We start from the raw sequence: 15576 nt of genomic DNA on the forward strand, positions 1-15576 counted from the left end.
TTAAACAACGGCTCACACGCAGTTATTATTTTTTATATGCTTTTATTTATATTAATTTATTTCCATGCTAAATGTGTTCTATGATAGATGGCACAAATGTTTTAATTGATAAGTTTTTTTACGTAAAATATTAATGGATTAATATATTTTTAGGATTTATTACAATCTCTTGTCAAAAGTACTCGTATTTAAAAATTAAAAAAAAAAGATATTTTTAAATATAAAAACTGTACATTATAATATATACAACTTTAATCAACTGTTTAAAATGTAATATTTTCAAATTCATATAAAAAAATGCATACACAAAAGTCGCGAAAATACCAGATATAATGTGTAAACACATGTCGATAAAATACATGAGACAGTAAAGTTGGAGTATAAATATGGTTTGGATCATTCCGCGGGAAGATGAATAAATAGATCATAAATCTTTATCGTTCGTTTTATATTGGTGGACAGCGAGACCAGAAAGATTGGATAAAGGGCAGATCTGTGATGGTGATCACAGACGGAAAGTAAGGAGGAGCATACGCGCATGGATCTCGTCAAAGTAGCACTCTTTAATATGGATGCGTGATTTCCCAGGTGGGCTGTTTCATCCGTCGGACGACAAGCAGGAAGTGGCCTTTCGCTACGCCGCGGAGAAGATCAACGCCAACCGGGACATCCTGCCCAAGTCTCGACTCAGCGCCCAGGTCGAGGTGATACAACCGCAAGATAGTTTCCACGCTTCGAAACGAGGTGAGTTTCATAATTGAATCAGAAATACTCGTGCGATACGAGATACTCCGCCATTCTTCGCTCAGTACAAACAACAGTCTTACCAAGCTCAAGTATTTTTCATTCCGTCAATTTTCAACGCGACGCGTTCTAATAATTTGCGCGTTAACAATTTATTCATTTATCTTTAACTTTTTTACCATATACAATTTTTAACTAAAATATTTTTATGAACTTTCAAAAATTTACACACATATTTGGAATAGAATGAATACAATTTTAGGCCACGTATTTTATAACTTTTTCAAAATTTAATCACAATTAAAATGCTTCTATGACAAGAAGATAATTAAAGAAACAAGGAAAAAGTAATATAAAAATTTTCCATATATTAACTTATATATTATATATGTATGAGTTGAAACCACGACCTTTTGTGGTAAAAGTAGATAAATTAATTCAGTTGGCAGTTTTGCCAAAAGTCAAATAGTTAAAGACTTACTCTGCAAGCAAAAGGATACTAAGTTGACTGAAAATCGCTTTGCGTTAACGTATGCGTGGCACGCCAAGTCGCAGGTAACTGCCTCGAAAGTTCGCACGACTTGCTTGATGCGCGAAATAAACTCCATTTACGCGATTAAGGATTCGAGACGTCGTTGCTGTAAAGCTTCACTCTCGCACGTGATAGAACCGGGTGCTGCCAGTTGATGCCCAATGTGACGATTCTGTTCTCTGCTACCAGAGTGGAACTCCCTAACATCCTTATCTCAAAGCCCGTTTCCGACACTGAATTCCATTACTTGCAGTTTCGGTATATATCTAGTGCATTCGCATTAGAGAATCAGAGAGTTTCAATATATGTTAAAAATTATTTGGCTTTGATAACGAACAACGTATTTCTGCAACGGTATCATTCGAGTAATTAACAGCTATATTTTTTTTTAAATCATCTTTTCTAAAACTTGTCATAAACTATTTTAATATAAATCTTATCATTCTCAACTAAAGTTGCAATATACTATTTTTTAATAAATAAAAATATTTTTGTGTTGTGGCTAGGGAAATCGATATGAGATACACAAACATAAATAGCAGTTATATTAAGAAACTTATATTAAAAACAGCTAATAAAAAATTATTTATGAAGTAAAAATATATGCAATATAAACTTGATTTTTCATTAACAATAAAATTTTTTTTTTTTTACATGGAGATTATTGCTATATAATTTACATTTAGTAAAGGTATATCATTTTTATCATGTATAAGAAATTTTTCTTACGTATAAGTTTCTTTTCGCAATGACGAATCTGCTAAATACGAACAATACTAAAAGTATAAAGGGACGTAAGTAGTATTCTACTATTTTTTCTCCAATATTTTCTGCATTCTATATTATAATTATTCTCTTTTTGTATGCTTATATATGTTTGCTCCTTCCTTATTTTATTGGAAAAATAGCAATATATAAAAAGTTGCCTCGTAAAGCAGAAAATGGAACACAAGTTTCCGACACTCATGGAGCTCAATATGAAAATAGCTACGCGCGATATGTATAATATAAGCCTGCGGTTATGCGTTTAACTATGTACACAGCCGGAAATTGATAATCTCCAGCATAAAATAATAACTTGGCGGATATTTGCGCATAGCATTAACCGGGACCAACGTAATTACCATGTCGAGTTACTAAATGATTAAAGCGAACGGCGCATTCTAAATATGCACGCCGGAGTCAGACGCATATACAGGGATGCATCGGTCATGAGAGCCGCGAGTCTGCGAGCGTGTGAGCCGTCGCAAAACACCGCGCAGGAGTTGGATGGCCAAATTTGGCGGAACTCCAGAGCGGTATTACACCGTGAAAGCAATTTTATTGATAAACTTCTGTTTGCTAGAAGTTAACAAATCTCCTTGGGACACGGTGATCGCTACGCTCGAGCTGGCAATCGCGCTGCACATTTCGCGACGCTCGAACTCGCCGCTATAGGTGATTCGAAAAATTTATCTCCCCTTGTAGTAACTCAACCGAGTCCACAGTCCGGAGTAACGAGCATTCCTGTCGGAAACGAAACTCAAACTCGGTTAACAATGACGTATACCGGCTCCATCATAGCAAATTAGCAGTGAGATCCAAGCTTATTATTAACAATACTGTGTAACGGAGATATAATGCGAATTAAGATTCAAGCCTTATGAATAATAATATCCACTACAACCATAATGAGATGCATGTACATATGTATTGTACTATATATGGCAAACTCTGGATGTAACGTTCGAATATTTAAATATTTAGATATCATTGTAAATCATGAATCTAAAGCTCCCAAATATTCTGAATCATTTGAAAATTGGGACAAAAGAGACATTCGATCGGTTTATTATTTAAATTTAAATTTTAATTTATATATTTAAATTTTATACTATGTACATAAATGCTGCAAATTTGCTTCAGATTAAAAATAAATTAATTCATTAAGTGTTCTCATATTTGATGTTTCAATTTATAAATTTAGTATCTAATTTAATATTCAAAATATAACAATAAATATATTAAAAGTAAGGAATATAAATATAACTCTGTTAACAATATAAATATACTATACAGAAGTTAAATCCACAATACACGCAGCTCGAGAATAAATATTTAATATATCGATAGCAAATTTATTACCAACAATAGAGCTTATTTACAATATATTTATTGAGACCGACGCTATTTATTTATTACGTAGCAGCGTAATTAATTCACAGTCATTCGAGATGAAGGAAGTCAAAGGGAGAAGAAGTAGTGCTGATAAACAGTAGTCTGCGACGTCGGCAGCAATAGCGAGACAAATTAAATGCTGAAAATTCACTTCAGGTCTTGTGTTCTTCTCGTCATCTAGATTCCGTTTGCCCTCGGGGCGATGAACCCCCTCGTTCGACAAACAGAAAGAGAGCGGATGGTCGTTTGGACGGTCTCGCTCCGCCGTCTTTTTACGATGCGACGGAAAAACATCGGCGAACCCGGTGGCCTTTGTTCGTTTCGTACCTTCGTATACCAGCGCGGTTGTCGGTAATAGAGTTTTACGATTCCGCTCGGCTGTCTCGGAATTTTCGGGCGATACAGCTCGTCGTGCTCGAACGCGAAACGCGAGTTGAAACGGAAGTTAACGAGGACGCGAGTATTCGATTATGCGTGCCGTTCTATCGCGCCTCGTTGAAAAAAATGTGCGACGCGATAGCGCCAAGCGATAGCAGTTCCACCAGGGACAATTGCCGAGAGCTCACTCTGTATGCATTGCGCGAAGAATATTATTCAAAACGTAAGAGATCCGGAGCTCTTATGCGAACATCATCGCGCGATAATCTTTGTAAAGCACCGAGGAGATTTCCTCGATTCTTTCAATATACTTCGGCCAAGGTGGAGGCGATATTTTGCAAAGTGTTCGATTGAAGGTGACATTTCTTTAATAATAAAAAAGGTCTAGAATTTTTATCAAATTTGGAAATATGTGAAACATAGATATAATAGAATCTCATTTCTCTTTAATTTAAGTTTTATATTTCAGAATTTTTTAGTAAAACATTTTGGGTAAGAAATGGACTGGAATATATAAAAGCCAGGCGTGACAAATTTTTCTTATAATCTTCATAATTTGATTTGACGTTGTCTCGGTCTTTCTCTTGAATCATCTTCAGTGGATCGAAAGAAGATTGTTGTTGAAGATGGTTTAAAAAAAGGAAACAAAATGTTCAAATCAAATAAAGATTTTAAGACAAGTTTATTGCGCTTAATTTTTGCGTCCGACTTATTTGTCATTTTCTACTCGAATTTTTATATTTTCATGTCACAGTGTTTTTAAACGATTTTAACATTTAAAAAATGAAATGTTTTAATAATTTTGAAAAACCAATATTTAAAGTCTATTTATGCGAGATAACTACTACATATTAATACGGAAAAATAGAATTGTTGTGAATAATCTCTCTTTTTAACACATCCTGATTTCCTTATTGATTAAACATTCATCCAAGAAAAAATTTGAATTCCACGTACATACATAATGCAACTTATGGTAAATTTTTCGCCGTAACTCAAATACATTACTTATCGATTATCTTGTGTAACTCGCGTGTACGAGAAGAATCTCTTTCTCTCTTGCAAAACTGGACGTCCCTCGGCGCCAGTGCGGAAATGAGAATATACCGGAATACCCTCGTGAAAGTATAAGAGACGCTCTGTAATATTTTACGCTTACGACGATGGTGCTTGGCGAGCGTGTCCGAGGGAGGTTTCCGTAACTACCCTTACCGGGGGAGTGAAGTAACTCGCCGCGCAAGCGGTGGCGTTGTCTCGCTCGTTTCACTTTCGCTAAGCCAATTTCCCAAAAACCACCAGGAGAAAACGTAAAGTTCCGCGTCGGGATCGTGAGAGCGGCCGCAAGTTGCGCGACGCGGAGATGGAGTAGACTGCTCTAATTTTCCCGTAACTTTTAAGGTTTCTTCTTTTACATTGTTGCGCCAACTTTCGAGAACGTATTGGGAAACAACCGACACGTTTCTCCACCTTTCTCTCTCTTTTCTCGGAAACTATTTCAGAATAGCCATGTTACAATCTGAAAGAATGTCGGGCAGAATCGAGAGATACAGGCGCGTCGTTAACCCTCTTTATTTCAGTACACATGTATATTCATTCGCATTTAATTTTATATTCCGAGTAAGAGAATTTCATAAACAAATTTTTTCAAGAAAAATTCTGGATACATAAATAACATTTGCTCTGTGTTAAAAGATTATTTAATGGATATTCATAAAGGTTTAAAATATTTTGAAAAAATTTTTTATTTAATAAATTAATTGGAATAATTTCTGTAAAATTTTGTTTTATTGGAAATAGATGAATTTAATTTATAATTAATGATGTTATAATTAAAAAATTTAAGATAAGAGAGTATAATAAAAAATTATTAAATTTAAATATTATTTGTTCATTGGAAATTAATCTTGAAAAATATAATATATAGATTATGTACCCAAGATTGCGCGTGCATGCGTGCTTTGGCGATAAAAATTATCTTTATTATAACGCATCATAATGGTATCGTAATAGACGTATTTGACACAAGATTTAAAAAATGTAATAGGTATATGAAAAGAAAATATAATTTTATAATACATATGAATATTAGAGCAATATATTATATATTAAAACAAATATAAATTAAATAATAATCAGATTTAAATAAATGCTACCACATTAATATTGCATTACTTTCTAAATTCATTAAATAATAGCATAAATTAATAATCTTATTTAAAGTAATAATTTTTTATATTTCTTCAAATTTCATCAAATTAAAAAGCTTGTCTATATTTTTTTATTAATAAATACAGCGTCGACTAAACATAATTTCTTTAGCAGCAGTCAACGATTGGCTGCTTCAGGATTTTGAAAGTATAAATGCTGCGCCTATCTGTCTTTCGCTGACAATGAGATCCCTTTATTTATTAATGCTAATAGAAAATTAGTTAGAAAACTATGTATATCAGCTAGCAGTTACAAGTAGCTTATACTAACCTACATAAATAGCTAGGTCGTCGAATTGTGGGTGACGACGATTAAGCGTAACCAATCCTATGAGTAATTACACACGATAACCAGGTGGCTCATTAGCAAGCGTGCAAACAATACAAGTGCAAACTGCGCTTTCAACAATCGCGATTTGAACGTAATGACGTGTCGAGCTCATGTGATTTCCGATCACGTTCCAAGCGGATGTTGGAGGTATCTCAGGTTCTCTATAAATCCAGCCATTTTACCAAAAAAAAACTTTAGTCTTTTTACATCGTTTGCGAAGATTCGATGTTTTATAAAAGAACTGCGCTTTTTGCAAGGAAGACGGATTTTATAAAAAAAAAAAAAAACTTATAAAATATATACAATGGTAGTGAGAAATCGTCAACGGGGAAAAAAGATTGACAAGGGACACAAAGCAAAGAAAAAGATGAAATCGCAAAGTTGCTCGATAATGGCAGTCATGAATAATGTAACCGCTTCTCGCGTTTGACGAAACGTTCTTTTATTTTCCTCAAACAGACGTTTTACGTAGATTCAAAAAATAGATAGAAAAGAAAACATTACTAAATATTATACATAAAAAAATACGTACAAAAATTAAAATTTTCTGGCTTTTATAATTAAAACAACGTTTATACTATGCGCGATATTTAACCTACAGCTGTTTACACTATACCCTACGCTAAACTTGCAACAGATATTAGATTCACGCGCGTCCACGATGGACCTTCTAAGTATGCATTAAATGTCGCGTCGTGCAAACATCGCAGCCAATTTAATCGGCATACACATAGTATGCCTTGTTAAGACTGAACTAGTTCAAAATGTCGGTTCGCTCCTCTCTCTCTCTCTCTTTCTCTTGACGAACTTGCGAAATGTTGGCGAGGAACTGCTCTCTTGGACCGTAGCGGTGCGTTAGCTTTTCATGCAATTACGAGGCACACATAAGGGCGCTATTCAACTTGAAAACGGTGCCGCTGTAATTATGGTTTTGAGTTTTTCAATTACAACAACGGTACCTCAGGCGCAACCATGGTGCACTCGCAAATGTTTCTCGTCGCCCGTGTAATTCGCAAAATAATTCGCTTCGTTCTTCTTTTTTTTGAAGATTGCATTATGCTCCACGCAGATTTTCATCCTCTTTCCTTGTTAGTATTTTTCAAAGTTATACGGTATTTATTGCAATTTTATAGGATATCCTTTGTACCACAATTTCGTCAAAATATATACTAAGAAACCTAGATGCTAAATTAACAACGTCGAAAATTAATCTAGAATGTGATGTAATTAATCTCTGTTGGAAACAATGACGTGTTTTTAATGCTAATAATTAATAAGGAAACATCCTGAAAATCACTGAAAATATTTACATTCATTATGCACGATGAGATTATGTGCAATGTTTTACATAAAGTTAATTGTCATTTAACTTTCTTTTTGTATAAATTCATGCTTAAGAAAGACAGATAAAAACCTATGTAATTATTTTATTACATCTAAATATAAAAAACAGAGAAAGAAAAAGGGAGGGAGAGAGAAATAATATATGAATCATGATGCGTTCAATAAAATGCGCGTATAATACTATGGAATTCGCAAAAAGCCAGGCAAACGATATGAATACTTACGGGTCGCCGCAATTTCCGCCGTTCTTTTAGCACTGAATGCTTTTCTGTCCACGGATTTCTCTCTTTCTCTCTTTTGACGAAATAAAATTGAATCATGTTTTGTGCGGGCTTGTACGCGTACAATTAAACATTACTATTTTGCAAGCTCAAAAAAAATATGAAATTAAAAAATGGTAGTATATTTTGTGAAAATGGTAAAGCAATTTGTTGGAAGGTAATTATGTTATAAAAGACTATTAAAGACAAAATTTATTAATATATTTTTATGGCATTTATTAATATATTGATATAACAATACGATTAAAATTATTTGCATTATTGAATTTTATTGATAGTTTTTTTAAGTTACAATAAAAGAGAATTAATGCAGTTCCGAAATTAAATATTTAAACATTTTTTTCATTAATTAAGCTGCACGAAAAACTAATATTTCGTTTTTTCTCTTACTTAGTTTTATATGTATATTATTTTAACTACATTTTTACTAAAACATTTAACATTTGAAAATAAAAACTAAAGTTTAATATACACAATTATGACGCTTTTATCTTATGGCTTGCAACACACACACAAACATATAAAGAATTCTTTAAATTATACAGCAAGATGAATGCAATCAAGAAGGTGTTTTTGTTTTTTAAATTGTTTGAACAACGAAAATAACTTTCTATTCAGACAGAATGATTAAATAAAGATGTCACGATGATAGTTACGACGTTGAATGCATTTTCTTTTATTTCGGCTCATTACTTAATGTAGTTTCTTCGTCCCTCTTGTCTCTCACGTAAGTCTCAGAATGGCTTACTATTCTTCCGGCAACTTCCGCTATTTTTCTCCCCTATAAAGTACGCGCCGTTTTGCCGCTTTTAAAATTAAAATAAATTTACGAGCCGGCGAAGTTCGTTAAGAAGGAGATCCTCGTTATTTAGTAAATCTACTTGAAATTCTCAGATATGGTCCTCCCTGGTATAATATAACTGGAAAAAATCGAGCGTGCTTCCGCATTTGCGGTATAGGACGACTCATTTAATCTAGCGTTATGAATATTTCTCTGCAGGAAATCCAATATTATACAGCGACATCAAATTTTGCATACACACATACAGATATATAGTATATATAATAAAATAATTTTTTTAAATTAATTTTTTATAATATTATCTTAGTTGCATTAAGAGAAACTTAATTGCAAAATGTACAGGATTTCTCAGATATTAGGCATTTCTTGATTACGTAGTACATTTTTAGTACGATTCGAGTTATATATAATTGAAAAGTTTCATAAATTAATATAGTCTTTATTTAAAAAGATTAGTAAAAAATAAAACATATATTTCATTTAATATCAGAAAATAATTATTTTAAAATATTTTTAATTCAAAATTTGATTGCAAAGATATGCACAAATTGAATATTAAATTATCGCAAAAAACACTGCTTTTCGTTGATTAAAATGTTAATGTTGTAAATTATCAAACCGACGTAAAGAACTGGATGAATGAAAGTAAGCTGAATATATTTTGTATAAGCTGTGGTTTATATAACCTTTTACTTTATCATTACAATCGCACGCGTTGCATTTTTAATGATCTAAAAAGCGACGTTGAAACGAGGGATTTGCTTTTATAAGAAAAGAGGGATTTAAAATTCTTTATCAAAAAGGGAGGCACACGACATTGAGGAAGCATAATCTTCTACATATCTGTTGTATTATACATTAAGCGTTTAATAAGCGATGAAAAATTGATCGTAACGGAGGCGAAATTTTCACCGCAGTGTCGAGAAGGATTCCCTTACAAAGCCGCTTATGAGAATCCACCTAAGTCGGGATGCCAAACTGTAGTCTAAGATTCTCATACGCAAGCACTCGGGTTCTGTGAACGGTGTTATCATTCACATTATATCGCATTATATCAGTAGAATCTCTGTTCCTTTTAATTGTATACGCACTTTGACAAGCTCCTTTAACCTTGTATAAGTAGACTTGGGGACGCCGCCTTAAATTATACAGAATTAATTATTACAAGTAAATGAAGTCGTTTATACTCGATCGTTTGAGCTAAAGTACTCGCAATCAATTATCAAATATTAGATGATTATCATCATTACAAATTATTATCATCATCACTAATTATTTTAATGTTATGAGATTTGTCACTGTGTTATTAATACATTCTTGGAATATTAAAAAAAAAAAAGTTATATAAATGCTTTGCCCAAATGACGATTTTATTAAAAAAAAAGGAAAAGAAAAATGCGGCAATTAAAAACATGAAGTGTTTATTGCACAACTTTGCCTTAAATAACATTTATTAAGACAAAATTGTGGTTGTTCAATCTCCTTTTACGTGTTGTAATCCCTATGTTTGAATTCCTGTGTAAAGCCGATACTTCCAGCAATATCAATTTGTTCCGTTTTAACTATCTCTCGCATCTACAATAAATTGCAATCAACTGCAAGGTAAACAGTGCAGGTAGGTCGAACGCGCGCGCGCAAGTTCGGCATCTCATTTTGCCTCGGTTAATTTTGAATTTTCACAAAGTACAATGAGAGAGGCAGGCTCAACCGCTCAACGAAACCGCCACTTTTGGCCGATAGACGAAAGTTTCGTCGGTACAGCGAATCGATCGCGCCGGCTGGCTCTAGCTATGGCTGGCGTCGCTATGGAACCCGCCCGTTTATGGAACCCGCTGCGGTGCGATCCAAACTTTTTCCTCAATTAAGGAAGCGAGTTTCAGAGCTATAATTTCGTGCCCTGCGTTTTACTACTTTTAATAAAATTAGCGACGCGCCGCCGCGGAAATCGTCTCATCGCGCTCAAATGACCATTTCTCCTTTTTCTCTTACTTGTCTTCACTCGAGTTCTCTCGTTGACGTTTCTCATTCTCTCCTCAAATAGACTCGAGCATAGTGGCGCGAATAAAAATAGCATAATTATCCTATTATTCTTCGTCATAGTTCGCGGCTGGAGACGAAGCGAGGGAAATTATGTACAGAAGTAATATCGCACGAATAATCATTGTTAAGGATATATATATATATATTTAATCGATTATATTATGTACGTAAACATTATACAAGATTGCAACTTTTTTATTAATAATTTATATTGTAATTATTTTTTTTTTAATTATGTGGTCTAATAACTTTTTATTAATTATGCGTATGATAAACAATTTAATTTTTCTACATATACACTATGCATATATCGGAGTAATTTATATTTTTTTAATTTAAAAATATTTCTCAAAATAAATAATTTACAAATGTGATTATTCGAAAATTAACTAAATTAATTTTTCATCATTAATGTTAATTTAATATAACGTTATATTACATGGAAAAATTGTTATCTCTCACTGAACATTGCAATGCTGAAACTATTTCGGTGCACAAACATTCAAGATTCGGTTTTATCAACTAACCCTTCAGCATAAAATACCCCGCATTGTTTTCAGCTGTTTGGTCAGTGAAACTATTCGTGCTTCTGTTATTTATTTACGAGTGTCACAGTAGAAATATCCAGAGTATCGATAAACAAATGTGCTCGAATATCGTTGGTCACACGAACCATCGATATTTCCGATTTGATTTCAACTTGACCTGCCCTAAACTATTAAATTCTTTTAAAGTGGAGATAGCAATCTCGAGTTTCACGTGAACGATGTAAATTCTCTGTCAAATTTTGCAAACGAGTCACTGTAGTTTTTTAATCTTCTTATTTTTAAATTCAAGATAGATGCTGAAAATTAAATATTTTTGATTGCATAATAAGCAATAATTTATTCAAACTTTTATGATTGCATTATAAGTATCGGCGACATAAAATAATAACTTTGAATAAAATGTAAAATCAAATAGCTAAATCTTTTATTATAAAAATTTTAATATGTCACAAAATTTATTTCTCAAGAAATTCTTTATGTTTTAATATTTTCTACTTATATTAAGAATGAGAATATATTGATATAGATAATACTTTTTTTATAAATTATTATCTCTTGTATTTTTCGTTAAAAATTCTTCATAGTCTGTTCATGCTTATAAAACTAAACTAAAAAAAAAACTGACAAAAAAAATACTTATAGACTGAACGATCGGTTAATGGTCTCATGGACTGGAATAATCGATAAAAGAACGTTTACGTTGTTTTATTAATAAGTAATAACAGGTCACAAATTGGAATACCGCTATTGGAATATCGGTCGACGAAGCGTTTTGTCGAAGCGTGTGAAATGTTCGACAGGATGACACATCACGGGATTACATAGGACTGCATCATCCTCGGCATTACAGGAATTCTATTAACTCCCGTTATCTCCTCGCGAATTCTCGGCAAACCGGGAATTTTCTATTTTTCTCTGGTGGGTAGTAGCCGCGAATAATTTTCAATAAAGGGCGATCTGAAAAATACCTATAGTGTCGAACAATCCCGACACATACAGGAACATTCTTCTATCAAACGAAAAAAAAAATTGTATGTTTCTATATAAATTGCAATGACTTTAAATAGCGGAAAAAATCCTTTATATATAACAATAATTTGATAAAACGATAGTATGGTTTGTTAACCGTTACATTTACCGTTACAAATGTATAAATGAATATAGATATATTTTCAATCATACAAATATATATCTCAATACAACACGTCAATTTTTAACAATATCCTTACAACGAGAATTTATAAAGATTATTGGTTATACTAATTTTAAAATAAAATACCTATATAACGGCGATATAAATAAATATTATTGACTGCAAATGGTTATAAATGATTCTATGGAAAAATTATTTAGTCTACAAATTTATATAACGATAATTCGATATAAATCAGTTATTGTAAAACAAAGTACATTATGCATTATTTGTTTCTATGAGAAATTATTAAGAATAAAACAGAGAAATTCTTCTGTTTCGTGATCGAGCGAGGCTACACGTAATCAAAATGTCGATAATCTGTCGGGAATTAATTTAAATTTTCCAGCGAATAATTCTCGATTTCTTTTTTATAAAGACTTCAGAGACGCTGTCGGACGAAGAAGGGTGCATAACTTTCTGCGAAAGTTCACGGCACAATTCTTCGAATACGTTCATCTGCATACCAAAATACACGGCTATTTAACTTAAATTGAAATTTTAGATTCCGATGGGGGATCATAAAAATAAGAAAATTTTTTCAGAAAATATTCTTATAAATTTATTTCTATCGTTCTGTTTCTTATTAGAATAATCATTGACAATTCAGTTGTCTCTGAATTTAATTTAATATGACTAATTTTCATACCCTTCACTATTCATGAAATACTTACAAGGAACAAGCTCGTACCTCATGCTTGAGTTTTATGCGACGAGCATGATTAATTTCATGCAATTCAATTAGACACAGTGGTAAAGATTTTTATCTCTAAAATAGTAGAAAGAAAGTTTCATTGCGGTCGGTTTTTGCTCCGTAGCACAGGAGAACAATAAATTACGTTTGTACAAGAGTGTTGAAAAGAGAACGCGGAAAGGGGGATGTTAATCGAATTGTTAGCAGGGAACAGAAAGTCTTACAATATAACTTTGCGAATGAATATTCGCGACAAGCAGTTGACGAGACAAGTCGACGCTCATTAATAAATGTCCTCCAAAGTCGCGTCGTCGCGTCATTTTCTTATAAATAAAGCACTATTTGTTGCATGCCGCATAATAACTGAAAATGAATGCGTCTTTCGTCGCATTTTGGTAATAAACGTCACCGAGATAGACGAACATTCATATAGCAAAAAGACATAACTTAACCGTAAAACATCAACGTTTCGTGCTGCACATTAAGAGAGTATATTAACAGATTTAACACAGTTCGTATTCCATACAACATAAATTATTCCATATACTCAATAACACATACATAATTATCTTTCTTATTTAAAAAGAAAAAGAATATTTTAATTTTATTTCTTTAGATCTATCGAAACTTTTGATAAAAAAAATTGTCACTTTTCACGACTGTGTCCTCTTGTCCGAAATTTTCTATCAATTTTATTCGATAAGAGGGTATATTAACAGATTTAACACAGTGTTATACAATGTTCGTATTCCATACAACATAAATTATTCCATATACTCAATAACACATACATAATTATCTTTCTTATTTAAAAAGAATTTTTTTTTCTTTAGATCTATCGAAACTTTTGATAAAAAATTGTCACTTTTCACGACTGTGCCCTCTTGTCCGAAATTTTATTCGATATTATTTCGTGTATTTTAAATCCATGTCTCTTTTTGTACATTATTAACATTACGTAATGAAAGATAATAAAGCTCGAAATAAACGAGTTTTAAAAGCGCCCGCGGCACCGTGGAGTTTAATAACCCGTGGTAATTCTTATTTTCTGCGGTTTAACGCCCTCATTAGAAGCGAGGACCCAATGAGTCACTGAATTCAGGAACGCTTTCCCAGCATTCCGCCGAAGCGAGCACGACCGCACGACGACGGAGCGGAATATAAAGGCGGGTTTCATACCGCGTACTCTCACGACGACGACGACGACGACGACGATGCGTTTCCTCATCCCTAACCCTGTTTTAATCCTCCGGAGGGATTTCAACGCCGTGGAATTTGCATAGTCGCCGGATTTTTATCTGCGCGCAAGGCCATCCACGCTGGACCCGGCTCTTTGGGACTCGCGCGAGAGGGTAACCACTAGCTAAAATGTTGTCTCACAGATTACATGATTTCATTTGATTTCATGATTTCATTTGATTTCATGATTTCATCTAATTACAAACGATTTCATCTGATTATAAATGATTTCATCTGATTGCAAATGGATTTTTTTCATTACATATGAAATCATTTCATAACAGTAATGATTTCATCTGATTACACAATGCATTTTCGTGATTGCACATGTAATCATTTAGGATTTTATGTGACACATAAAATTATAAATAGCATTTTATCTTGAATTTGATCGCAATTTACTACGGAAAGTACTCGTGCCACACATGATTTCATCACAGATTTCATAATGATTACACGAAAATTCAAAATGATTTCTGCTGACTACATATGATTTCATTATGATTTCTAATGATTCCGCATGATTTCATTTGACTTTATCAATTACATCTGATTGCAAACGATTACACGGGATTTCATAAGGATTTCATAATGATTTCGGGGACACTGTCCCACGATTACATTAAGTGGTTACCTCCTCGGACTCGCGAGCTTACACTTACATGCATAGGGCTTGGTCCCGTCGTTCCGCGTCGTTCCGCGCCCATTCCGGGCGCGCTCGGGGAACGCATCGATTTTTCATTAAGCTTCAACCCCCGCGGACTGTCGGCTGCTTTGCATACGCGTTTATTCGTTGCACCGTCGCATCGCGAATTCCCGGATTCTCCCCTTCCACGCGACCGCGCTCTGTGTTTCCGATTACGCGATACATATATATATAGGCGATGCGAAATCCCGCGGCCCATTTCCGCATTGGCCGTTCCGCCGGAAGTGGCGAGCGAGCCGAGAAGGCATCTGTGTGTTTGATTGATCTTAACGCGCGTCATTGCCAAACGGAAATCATCGCGTGTTATACAATGGAAACATCCGAGATATCTATACACGAACAAATTTTTAATTATAATAACTAATATTTTTCAACTGCAAT

The 15576-nt window shown here is 33.4% G+C and overlaps 1 protein-coding gene across 5 annotated transcripts in view; it reads left to right on the forward strand.

Annotated features, from left to right (window-relative positions):
- The window catches only part of KaiR1D (Kainate-type ionotropic glutamate receptor subunit 1D), a 412954-nt gene that overhangs the window by 291542 nt on the left and 105836 nt on the right, over positions 1-15576 (forward strand). For all 5 annotated transcript variants that reach the window (XM_085481707.1, XM_029309255.2, XM_029309257.2 and 2 more), the window contains one exon: positions 589-744. In XM_085481707.1, the coding sequence (XP_085337833.1) occupies positions 589-744 (156 nt within the window). The remainder of the gene's footprint in view (positions 1-588; positions 745-15576) is intronic.

The sequence above is a fragment of the Nylanderia fulva genome, unplaced genomic scaffold, assembly GCF_048542155.1.
Source record: "Nylanderia fulva isolate GAGA-0341 unplaced genomic scaffold, ASM4854215v1 Scaffold19, whole genome shotgun sequence".
Taxonomy (NCBI): domain Eukaryota; kingdom Metazoa; phylum Arthropoda; class Insecta; order Hymenoptera; family Formicidae; genus Nylanderia; species Nylanderia fulva.